At 38.4% G+C, this 13,182-nt stretch overlaps 1 protein-coding gene across 14 annotated transcripts in view; it reads left to right on the top strand.

Annotated features, from left to right (window-relative positions):
- DCDC1 (doublecortin domain containing 1) overlaps positions 1–13,182 on the top strand; it is an 83,400-nt gene that overhangs the window by 51,172 nt on the left and 19,046 nt on the right. For all 14 annotated transcript variants that reach the window (XM_016423463.2, XM_056801979.1, XM_007497215.3 and 11 more), the window contains one exon: positions 10,344–10,494. In XM_016423463.2, coding sequence (XP_016278949.2) covers positions 10,344–10,494 — 151 coding nt within the window. The remainder of the gene's footprint in view (positions 1–10,343; positions 10,495–13,182) is intronic.

Genomic DNA, 13,182 nt, shown 5'->3' on the forward strand with positions numbered 1-13,182 from the left:
TTGAAGTCAGAGACCCTGGATTCAAATCCTGACTCTATTTGAATTAGCTTTAAGCAAAAATATTTACTGATATGGCATAATAGCAGTTGGTATAAAATATTCCTACCAAAAGCCTAGAGCACACTTTCTGACAAATACATATAGTTATTTGGGAAGAGGAAGTACATACAAAAAGAACATAGGAACCTGTGCAGATGTCTGAGGGATAATTTCCAACTCTTGGTCCATTATGGCCTAGAAGTTCTTTCCCAAGTTCATAGTTGGCATTCTTCCCTAGTGCAAAGAAACATGATCCTTAAATTTCCTCCTTCCTTGTTTGGGTGCCTGTCTTTCAGTCCTTGAGGTAGCTATTGTGGGTTTGCAGGTGGAAACAAAATGGCACCCCAAGGACAAAAAGATGCTAAAAGACAGGTGCCTAAGGAAAGAGACTGTTAATTTTAGTTCAGTATTTTTGCTGTCTGGCTACCACCCCAGCATCTCAGATGAAACAGTCAGTATGGAGAGGAAGAAAAATAAATAAAAATTATTTCTTCCTCCTCCCTCTAGTAATTCCCTCTCAGGAGCCTGGCTCCAATTTTGGATCCTGCATCCCCAATTTCTGAGTTCATGTCTGAGCTGGCTTACTGCTGGTCTAGCTCACAAGTAGACCAATTGCTCTGTTTATACCTAGGCAAGACAGATATGTCTAATTTAGATAATCACAAGATGTATCCTGCATGGCATCATCTGCCTTCATTCAAAAGTCATAGCTATATATTCTCTTCAGATTAAGGACTGGTTAAGACACTTACTTAGGTTGTTAGGAGAATGCCTTTAACACCTAGTTTACCCTTGACTTATTTAAAGTTTCTGGATCTTTGGTGATTACATTCATTGTGGGTATGGTATGGGTAAGGTATGGGACCTTACCTTCATTACAAAAAGACTGCCATGGTTCAGTAGTCTTTGATTCTTTGTGAACCCATTTGGAGTTTTCTTGGCAAAGATACTGAAGTGGCTTGCTGTTTATCTCTTCAGTTCATTTTACAGAAGAGGAATTCGAGGCAAGTTGTATGAGATTAATTGCCCAGAGTCACATACCTCAGACATTTTCTAGCTGTATGATCCTGAGCAGGTCTCTTAACTCCCATTGCTTAGCCCTTATCCCTCTTTTGCTTTGGAACCAATTCATAATATTGATTCTAAGATGGAAGGTATAAATTTAAAAAAAAGATGAATTGCATAAAGGGCAGAGGTTGAAAGACTTGGGGAGGAAAGAGAAAGTTTGAAATAGCTACTGAAGGGAGTGTAATAGAATTATGGGAGAACAGAAAGACTGTCTTGTAGCAGAGAGGGACAAACAAAATTAGATCATACACATTTGTAGAGAACCCAGTTGGCCCAGGTACATGAGCTCCAACAGCGGCACTCAACAGCTTGTTGGCAAGAATGAAGAAGTCCTATCGTGGAATAAGTCACTGGATTGGGAGTTTATCAAAGATATGTGATAGGAAGGGGACGATGGGGAGTGGAAGCTAAGCTTATCTACTGAACTCCAAGATCAAGATTATGAAAGGAAGGAAAATGAGGTTACAGTAGGGGTGGTGGAGTGCCTGGTAGCCATAGAGAGGATAAAAATAGAGACTTGGGAAGAATGAAGCAAAGGGAGAGATGGAAAGAAAGAAAAAAATCCTCATTCAAAATGTTGGAGATAGAATGGTTATAGGTAAGGTGAGACCAAGAGTATGGCCAGCCCTGTGTGCAGATGAGGCAGTGAAGGTTAACACTTAGGCCAGTGGTCAGCATCAGGACAGATGGGAAGGCCCAGAGGTCTGGAGAGCAAGTAATCCAGTTTAGCTGGAGTATAGAAGGAAGATAAAGCTGATGTACAAACATATCTTTACAGTTATTTCAAATAACAAAATTAGATCCATTCAGTGGTAAGAACTCTGGTGTCAAGAATTTTCTCTTCCAGGTTGATTATATACATACTACATATATGTGTATTTGTGTATATATATAATATATATTACATAATTATATTATATACAACAATATATTGCATATTATATATAGAATATCCAGTCCCTATGACTGCTGAAGAGGTTGAGACTGTGGACCAACAGATACAGCTGTGAGGGCCACATCTCCCTTGGGGTTACTGCCCTAATGGACAGAATTGGAGTCAGATTGTGAGAGATTCAGTGGCATAATGAAACCTGCTCCCCGTGAAGTTCTTGGGGTCCTCAGTGGCCATTTACATACATAGTACTTGAGAGGAAGTATTTGTTGTGTGGTGTTCTCCCCCACCTTCCTCATGTCACCTTCTGTCTATTTGGGGCACTTCTGTTTCAGCTAGGCTGGCTTGTTGAGTAATACATGTTTTCTATAAAATTAGAAAATTTACATAGAAAAAAGAACTCTGTAGAATAAATAAACAACTGGAAAAATGAAGAGCTCTGACTGTATTAAAAGAATCTAGATGTCCAATAATACATATCAGTCATGCTCAAAATGAACAACCTTTGCCACCACCACTTACAACAATAGCAACAAACCTTCATTGATTTCCCCTTTTCCAATTGAATAAAGATAAAATTCCTTAGACTGACATTCAATGCCCTCTGCATCCTGGCTTCAACTAATCTTTCCAGCTTTGACTCATATTACTTCCTCATTATGCTTTAGCCAAACTAGACCCCCTCCTCCTCTCTGGAATATGTCCATTCTATGATGACTTTTCTATTTCCATAGAGTCTTTGCCTAGAATGCCTTTCTTCTGCCCATCTATGACTCTTGAAATCATTACTCTTTCCTTAAATCTTAGCTCAAATCTCCTCAAATGGAATTTTTAAACCCACCCATCCCCAAGAAGGAATTGATGCTGGCTCATCTGATATCAGAGACTTTATAATCTTCTTAGAAACTTTTGAGAAACAAAATAGTATAGTTATAGAAAGACAGCCTCAGAGTCAAGAAAATACAGATTCACATTCTGCCTTTGACATATACAAACTGTGTGCCTGGGAAAATCATTTAACCTCTCAGTCTATAGATTGCAGTTCCCCATATGCACTGGTAGAGGGAACTTCCTCACTGGAAAGCTCCCTGTGAAATACTAACATTGTGAAATTCAATAGGAATAAATATAGAGTCTTAAACTTAGATTTTTTAAATCAATTTCACAAATCCAATATGGTGGAGGCATGAATAATCCACAGATTTCTTCTTCTGAAAAAGATTTGGGATTTATAGTGGATTGAAAGCTCACAAGGAATTAACAGAATTTTTTTAAATGGAATTTTGGTCTACATTAAGAGAAGAACAGTTTCCAGAAATCAGATAGTAATCCCATTGCATTCAGCCCATTCCCCATGAGAGTTTAAGAAAGATGTCAATAAGCTACAGAATAGCCCAAGGAAGGTAAACAGGCTTGTGAAGAACTTGAGATTATGTCATATGAAAATCAAGAAATGAGCATGTTTGCCTTATCGAAGATCCAGAGGGTACATTATAGCCATCTTCCAATATTGGAAGGGCTATCATGAGGAGATGGGATCAAATTTCCATTTGGTCTCAGAGGAAAAAACAAGGGGGAAATGTGGAAATTCACAAAAGCCAAATATAGACAATGTCAGGAGAAAACATCCTAACAATTAGGGCTGCCTCAAAGAATAATGTCAAGCAGAGGTTGGATTACCATTGGTGGGATATATTATGATGGGGATTCTTTTCATGGAAGTGCTAAGTTGTTTGAAATGCAAATGTTGTGTTTCTAGAATTATGGAATCTTAGAGCCAGATTTTTTAAAATCATATTCCAGTGGGTCATATTTTTGTCCATAAACACATCTTATCTCTGCATATTAGGTGGTTAAAAACCTCGAGAGACAGCATTATTTTAATTCCCTTTTACTTCTCCTTAGAATATTTCATTATTCCAGGAAATCTTTTTTTTAAGCCCTTACCTTCCATCGTAAAAACAATAGGGTATATTGGTTCTAAGCAAAAGGGTGGTAAGGGCTAGGCAACAGAGGTTAAGTGACTTGCCCAGGATGACATAGTTAAAAAGTATCTGAGATCATATTTGAACCCAGAACTCTAGGCATGGCTCTCAATCCACTGAGCCACCCGGCTGTCCCCCATTGTAAATCTTACTGATTATTTGCTGAATGAATGAATAGTCTTCTCACTAGATGAATGAGAAATACAGTAGAATATTTATTTCAAAGTTCTTACTATGTTGATTTCATAGAGTGAATCAAGCTAGGGCTATCCTCTTTATTTTTTAATTTTCTCATGAATGGGAAAAGTTAAGCCTCTCCAGCAACTTTCCATCTACCCATCCTGTCTTTACTCTTACCAAATTGACTCCTCTCCAGCTGGTCTTCTCTCTCCCCATTCCCCCAGAGCAGCTCTCTCTTCTGGGCTTAGTAGCTAAATCTTCAAGCCCAGAGCTTTTCTGTGACTTAGCATCATAGACTTTAGAGTTGGGAGAGATCACAGAGGTCATATCGTCCACCTCCCCACCTTCTGTCTCCCTCATTTTATAGATGATGTATCTGAAGTACAGATGAGTTAGGCGACATGCCTAAGGTCATGAGTGTCATAAGATACAGCTGTGATTTGAAGCCAGGTCCTCGGATTACAAAACCAGTGTACTCGGCTGTCTGGCCAAGCTTTGTCTGGTCCAAAAGGACTGATCTCCTCCTACATCTGTAGCATCTCTCTCTGTCTGCTTTGATGATACTTCAATGGATCTGTGATCTTGTCGATGTGGGTACTCCCTTCAAGGGGGCAGATAACAACCTGTCTGTACCTTCTCAACCTCCTATCAATGACCTCCAGCAGTCTTCCATGGGAGGGAGTTGGGGAGAGGGCAGAAAGCATCTCTAGATCTCTAGATCATATCCTCCTATGGCTAAAAATGTAAGGCTATCAGTTGCCTTGCTGTATAAGCAGCCCACCTTATCTTCAGGGCATCTCCTTTTGCCACTCATCCATTTATGTCCAATATAATCTTAAATTTTCTCAATTCTCTTTTTTCTCCATTCATTGCTAGCCTCAGCTTATATTTAAGCCTTTAGCACTTTCTAGTGCTATTATTACAGTGTCTGCTCTTTTATGGTCATCCTCAATTTACCCACCCTAGACTTCATTTTCTTTCTTTTAAAAATCTAAATTGGTCACTGAATTCCCTTTGTATTCACATCGGTCTTTTTAAATAGCTTCCCCTGTTCATCTGAATCAGAATTTATTCTTGAATTTTTCACATCTTTTGAAGTAACTTCCCTAGTAAAATTATAGTTAATGAGAGCCTACCTCTCCTATCTCTGAACTCTGAAATGTACTCCCCCAGAATGAAGCATGTAGAGGACTACATGCCTGAGTTCAAATCCTGCCTCAGAGACCTTTTAGCCTCAGTTTCCTTATTTGGAAAATGGGGAACATCTGAATACTATCCACCTCAAGAAGCAATAAGTGGCAAACATTTTGCAAACCTTAAAATACTACGTTTATATTTGCTGTCATTATTGCTATTTTATCTCACTTCCATATTTTTGATGGAATTCAGATAGAAATAATCCCAAGACAAGTCTATGTCATACTTTGATTCCTTACTAGTCAATATTCTACAGACTATTTCATGGTTGAATAAAATAACTTCTTGTAATTGAATTGAAATATCAAGATTCATTATTTTTAGTTAAGGTGGTAAAGAGCTGCAGATAGAAATATGACTTTAAAGTTAGAAAGTACTAGTTTCACATACCAGCTCTGATCAATACCAGTTGTGGGACCCATGGCCAATGGCGCAACATCTCAGGGCTCCAGACAGCTCTCTAAGTTTTAGAAAAGGTGCTACTTAGCAGAGGGTATTTCTTCACTAGAAAACTCCTGTGCCAATTAAACCATGGGTCCCTTCTCCAGCTTTCCTATCTTCTTGACCCTGTTCCTGACTTTCTGGATTTCCAAGCTATGCATTTCTCACTGTAAGCTCACCCTGGAACTTCCTTCAGTACCTGGGACTGCCTTGCCCTTGATTTTTTACCTTGTAGTAAATATATTATCTTTCTTTCGTTCTTTTGTTCTTTCTTTCTTTTTCTTCATTCCTTCCTTCCTTTCTCTCTTTCTCTTTCTTTCTTTCTTTCTTCCTTCCTTTCTCTCTTTCTCTTTCTTTCTTTCTTTCTTTCTTTCTTTCTTCCTTCCTTTCTCTCTTTCTCTTTCTTTCTTTCTTTCTTTCTTTCTTTCTTTCTTTCTTTCTTTCTTTCTTTCTTTCTTTCTTTCTTTCTTTCTTTCTTTCTTTCTTTCTTTCTTTCTTTCTTTCTTTCTTTCTTTCTTTCTTTCTTTCTTTCTTTCTTTCTTTCTTTCTTTCTTTCTTTCTTTCTTTCTTTCTTTCTTTCTTTCTTTTCCTACATTCCATTTTAGAATCAATACTATATATTGGTTTCAAGGCAGCAGAGTGGTAAGAACTAGGCAATGGGGGCTATGTGACTTGCTCAGGGTCACAAAGCTAGGAATTGTCTGAGGCCAGGTTTGAACCTGGGGACCTCCTATCTCTAGGCCTGGCTCTCAATTCACTGAGCTACCCAGCTGACCTCTATTTTGTTTTATTTCAAGTAACATTTCCCCCCAAAAAGCTGAACTATGAAGCTAACAAGGTCATATTTTCCATTTCCACTTCCACTGTACAAAGTTGGGAAAATAAAATAACTAAGGTAGTAAATGAAAAATGGTGGCCTCCTCCCCCTGACCCACTCCTCTGGCCTGTTTTTGTTGTTGTTCAATTGTCTTTGTGACCCCATTGGGAGTTTTCTTAGGAAAGATAATGGAGTAATTTGCCATTGCCTTCTCTGGCTTATTTTACGGAAAAGGCAACTGAGGTAAATGTGCCTAAGGGTCACACAGTTAGTAAGTGTCTAATTACAGATTTGAACTCAGGTCTTTCTGACTCTGGACCCAGCACTCCCACCACTGTGCCACCTGGCAGGGCTTATTCACCCAGAAATATTTCACTGCAAGTTTGGCCCCTTTTCCCAGGGGTGAGTTTCTCTGGATCTCATGTTTTATGGACAGACCCCAGGGCCAGTCTATCTTCATTCTCCTTCCAGTTTTGTCTCTGACTTTTCTGGGGTTCAAATCATGCTTCCACCACCCAGTGCTCTATCTACTCCCACCTTTCCTAGATGCTTTCTTGGGTTTTGTCTTTGCTTATTAAAAACAATTCATTGAGGGCAGAGATTTTCTGTTTTCTTGTCTTGTTATTCCCAAAATTTATCAAAGTGCTTGGCAGATTTAATTAATGTTTGTTTGGGAAAGTGAGGTGGCACAGTGGATAGCTTGCTGGGCTTGGAGTCAGGAACTCCCCGAGTTCAAATCTGGCCTCAGACTCTATTAGCTATGGGATCCTAGGCAAATCACTTCACTCTGTTTGCCTCAGTTTCCTCATCTGTCAAATGAGCTAGAGAAGGAAATAGCCAACCCCTGAAGTCTCTGCTAAGAAAATGCCTATCAAGGTCAGGAAAAGTCAACAACAAAAAATGCTTATTTTCTTCCTTTCTACATATTATCTTCCTCTTCATCCTCTCAATTAAGGCTGCGTGCCAGACTAAGGCTAGTGTACCCTTAATTACCTGTCACCAGTTAGAACCTCTGAAGGTACCTGGCATTTCTTTCCTGGTGTCCAGGGTCTCCTCATTTCTTGTGCAGTTATATGTGGGGCCAGATGGCCTCGGAGGTCCCCTCCAACACTGAGATTCTTTGATTCTGTGGTTATAATCAGGTCAAAAATAGCAGTTCACCTCTTGGCTTCCCCTACTTTTGAAGAATAATTGAGGCAAATCAAGAATTTATCAGCTGCTCTTCTTTTAAAAGAAAGAAAGCTCCAGCCATTCTCCAGACCATTGAAGTCTCCAATTACTACTCACTTCTTGCATAAAATGGGGGCACGTCTGTAAAAGTGAGAGCTAATGATATATTTAACACATCAACTGTGTATAGCTTGCATCTTTTGGAATAAAGATTATTACTGAAAATGGCTTTAAAATGGTCATCTCTGAAATATTCTCATAACCAGCTGGACTTCAACTAATAATTTAAGGGGAAATGGAAGGCATTCAGCAGAAATTCCACTTGGAATTAAAAACAATAATACGACAGAATGATGATATGTTCAATTTATAATTATATACTTTAAAAATAGATTTATAAAAAAAGCACTCCTAGTTATAGAAGGTCTCAAAAACCACTCAGTCCAACTCCTTCATTTCATAGACAAGGAAATCAAGGGGAAATGACTTGCCCAAGGTCACATAGCTCATTAATGCCAGAGCAAGTCTAGCACCCAGGCCTCCTAATTTACAGCTCAGGGCTCTAATTACCCTGTGTGCCACTGCCATCTTTTTTCTTTGTTTAAAAAAATAAAGCCTGATCTTCACCTTTGGCTTTGCATTCACTATTTTTCTTGGTAACTAGGACAGAGGGTTCATTTGTGGCAGTAGAACTGATGATACAGAAATGCCTGTAGTGTCAAAAACAAAAAGACCTTCATAAACATTTTTTTAATTTTAAAGAACAAACTCAAAAATTAATTTAAACATCTTAAAATAACCCCCTGCGATGTGTCCATATATTCTCAAAACCACAGTAAAAATCTTGGAATTATAAATTCCAAAGACCCAGGGTAAATACTCAAATCAAAGCATGATGACAAGGTCACTGAGGAAATTAAGTTAAAACAATTTGGGGAGCTCTTAGACTTATTCCCTTCCAACTCCCTTCCTCAGGGCTTTCATCAGAGTGATAATGGAATGTTGGCTTTACATTTCCATGGCTTACTAGTCTACAAACTACTTCCCTGGAGGTAAATATCACAGCTCTCAGGATCCCTTTCTTTTTGGTCTTTCATTTCATTTCATTTTTTTTCAGGGAGGCTCTTAAGTGACTTGTTAAGTGTTAAGTGACTTGTCTGAGTTAGGAGGTGACAGTACCAGAACTAAAACACCAGTTTTCTGCCTCTTAAACCAGCTTTCTTTCTCCTCTACCACACTGCTTGCCTCCTCTTTGTGATTGTTCTTATAGGGAATTCCCAGTGATTTCATCAGTATAGGGAACTCCAGGTAAGGAAATTCCTTCTACCAAGGCATATTGGCTCCCCTGTTGAACCCTGGACTCATATAGATATTTGTCAGAGATCCAGTACTTTGCCCAGGATCAGACAGCCTTTTTGAGTCAGAGGCAGGATTGCATTCATGTCTTCCTGACTTTAAGACAACCTCTTTAAGCCCAGCATCAGTGGTTCTCAAACCACTGTGACCTGGGGTTCTCCTGGGCTCCCTCAGATCATTTCTGGAAAAATAGAATGTCAAAGCTATTTTTATCAGAAATGTGATTTTAATAGCTAATACAGTCAATATTAAGAGAGAACCCAGATAGCAAAAGTTCTTTGGTGGAGTTGAAGGGTAGGAATGAAGAATGTAAAGGATCCTGAAGCTGGTTGGTTCTTGTCCTTTCTACTAGAAGAGAACCCAAAATGACAGCACTGGTGATGTCTTCTGACTTACACATACATTGGATTTAAGTGAGGCAGAGTTACACCAAGTCATCAGCATCCCTTCTTCTAGAGTCATTTAAGTCCAATGGCAGGACAGAAGATAAGACAACAAGTTATGGATGAGGATGCAGTGGAAGACTATGGTTTCTTCCATGTCAAACCAAGCTCTAAGTCATCCATGGCACCCGCTTCCACCACCATCATGGCCATTGGAATAAAAATCATTCTTATCTGTCCCTTCTGCTGGAGGAAGTCTTCAAATGCTCGGGGTAGAAACCCCCCAAACTAAGCACCTATGAATCTGAGGACTCTCATTTACCCTCAACCTGATCGTGAACATTTGAGAACTATTGTTCCTTCCCATGCTGACCCATTCCATAATCAATAAACATGGCAGACATCTAATAAATGATTATTGATTATTGAATGCAATATAAGTATTACCTAGGATCTTCTGAGAGACTACCTGCTCCCATATTGACTGGTCCCTTGAGATGATGCGATGGTCCAAGTTTTCCTGAAATGTGGCTTATGTCTCAGTCATTCATCTAATGAGCATTTATTAATCACTCCTCTGTAGTAGTATGCCAAGTGCTGGGGTTACAAAGGAAGGCAGAAACATGATCAATCCTTCCCGTCAAGAAGCTTGCAGTCTAATGCAGAAGATGATATGCCAATGATTCTGTACTTCTATATCTAATCTGTGGCTCCGATTGGATGATCTCCATAAAGTTCTTTACAAACCTTAATGCTCCATAGCCACACCGGCTATTTTTCCTCTTAAGATGATTGTTTCTCCTTTTTCATTCCAGCTCCTGGATCAGTGCTCCACCCGCCTCAGGATGACGTGCCCAGCCAAAACCCTGTACACCCCGGAAGGAAAGCGTTTGACATCTTGGAATGATATCAAGAGGGAGATGGTCATCTGTGTTTCTTCTGGAAACCATTTTGTAAATCACAAAGGTACTCCATGATCTTAAATTTATCAGATTTTAATTACCTCCTGGTAAATGGTTTTTTTTTTCCTTACCTTGTAGAATACAAAAAGCCTACTAAGTTTTAAATCCCTCTCTATATTTCAAAGGTTTTTCTCTGCCCCCCCATCCATATTCACACATTCTAGTAAATTAAGTTATACCAGTAATTGGAATCTTACTTTGAAGATGCTATGCTAGAGTGAAGGATCCTGAGTAAGGCAGGTATCTTGTGGACCTCATCCAAGGAAGATTTATTAAAGAAATATCAAAAGGAGGGACAATTAGGTGGCTCAGTGGATAGAGAGCCAGGCTTAGATATTGGAGGTTCTGGATTCAAATCTGATATCAAATTGAAATTTTAAAAAAATCAAATTTATTGATTTATTGACCTAGCTGTGTGACCTTGTGCAAATCACTTAAGCCCAATTGCCAATCCCTTACCACTCTTCTGTCTTGGAATCAATACTTAGTATTGATTCTTAGAAAGTAAGTGATAAAAAAGAAAGAAATAGCAAAAGGGTTATTTGATAAGGTAAACCCATAGCCTAAGAGTGAAAGATAATGTTTTAGTGAGTTCCCACTGTACGCTAACCTTCTGATGATTGAAACCTGAAGTGGAACAACTTTTAGTCTTCCCCTTTTTTGACTTGTTTAATGCCAAGTCAAATTCCAACCCAAGATCCAATTAGAGTAGGAAGGGACTTTGGCAACCTCCAGTCCAGTCACCTCAAGAAATAGTTCTAGAAGGTTTAAACAACTTATCCCAAGATCATAGATGAAGCAAGTAGCCCAGAACCTGGATTCTCTGACTCCAAAACCAACATTTTCCCCATACTGCTGTTAGGATAGGATTTTGGATAAGGGAAACATCCTTTATCACACTACTAGGCTATCACCCCTTTTAGCACTGATATTTCATCACTAATTTCTTTCATAAGGAATATAACCTGATTTTCCCCTATTCTTTAATCATTTTGTAGACTTTTAGTGTAAGGTGATATGGTACTCTTAAAAGAGCATTAGATTTCAAGTCAGGAAGCCAATGAGTTCTGCCTCAGACACTGATTAGTCCTTTAACTGGTGGGAAAGTGTCTAATTTCTCTGAGATTCAGTTTCCCCATCTGTAAAATGGATATATATATATATACATATATATATATATATCAGAACTCATGGAGTTATAAAGTACTGTATAAAGCATTAAATAATTATAGATATGATAGTCATTTTTGAATTCTGCTTCTTATAGTTTATGATCTAGGAGAAAAAAACATGGTTTTTCAGGAAATTCATAGCAAAAATTGAATCATTTTAATAAAGAAAAGAAATGTATAAAGCAGATCAAAGATATAGATAAGAAAAAGACTTAACTATTCAACCCCCACCCCATTTCACAGATGAGAAAACTGAACCCCAGGGTTACACAGGAAAGAAGTGTCAGGGGTATGATTTGAACCACCACTACCCACGCCAGGTTCTCTGACTCCAGAACCAGTATTCCTTTCCACTGTACCAAGTATTTGAGTTAAATGTGTATTGTTACAAGGAAAAATAATGTATGTATATAATGGTAGCACCTCTATATTGGTAACAACTCAACATTTTCCTTTAACACATTTTATTGAACCTCTATTCAACATAATCATAGTGGAATTTTTCAAAACTTAACATTAATGATGAGGGTGATGATGATGATGATGATAAATCACAAGAGTGTAAAAAGTACTGTGGTCCTGAGTCAGAAAAGAAAAGAGAGGTGAAGATTTTGATAATATTTATGGTTATGTATTATTATATATTATTATATTACATATTATATATAATACCCCTTAGAATTATATAATTGTACTGTTGGAGGGAACTACATCAATCTATTGAATAAAGAACCTCAATATTTTGTGATATATTAAAATAAAAGTAAAGTCAAGGATGCTCCCTCCTCTTATGGAGCTCTAAACAAAAAATTCTACCTCATTCTCTGCTGTCTCCTATCATTAATCAACTATTTTATCCTAGCTTCTCATTGTTGTTTATCATGTGGCTGCCATGATTCTCTTTACTCATCTTAATTCATATGTATTCATGGAGTTATCATCATTTGGTACCCAGTGTAGCCAAAGAGACCTAGATAATCTAAGAGATGGTTAGAGATTAGTAGGGCAGAGTCATGGAATCTTCCAGGGTAAGTTCACTCTAAGGACCTCCAAATCCTGAGGTTGCAAGCCATGGTGTACCACATCTTGCCTTTGTTGACTGGCTGATATAAGAAGTCAACCAAAATGAGAAGACACCTTGGTCAGAGGGAAATACAGGGAATTATAAAAATAAGGAATGCAACTATTAACTTCGTGATCATTTATCCATTTGGTAGACACATGGCCCCAGAAAAAAAGGTGATGATATTGGCAGAAAGCTCCATTTTGGATCCGGAGTCTTAATGCCATGAATGACCATTACTGACAATGAGACTTCCCTCCCTTTGGAAGTTGCTTCCTGAGAATCCCTACTCAACATTGGTTAATTCTCTAGATTCCCACAAGGGTACACATTAAATTTCTAGTGGGGTGGGATACCTTGTGGGACCTCACATAGTGCCTTTGGACCTCAAGGAATTAATGGATTTCTTCCCAGAGAGTGGCAGATGAATGGGGGGGGGGTCTATTTTATATCAGAA

The sequence above is a fragment of the Monodelphis domestica genome, chromosome 6 (genome assembly GCF_027887165.1).
Source record: "Monodelphis domestica isolate mMonDom1 chromosome 6, mMonDom1.pri, whole genome shotgun sequence".
Classification (NCBI taxonomy): domain Eukaryota; kingdom Metazoa; phylum Chordata; class Mammalia; order Didelphimorphia; family Didelphidae; genus Monodelphis; species Monodelphis domestica.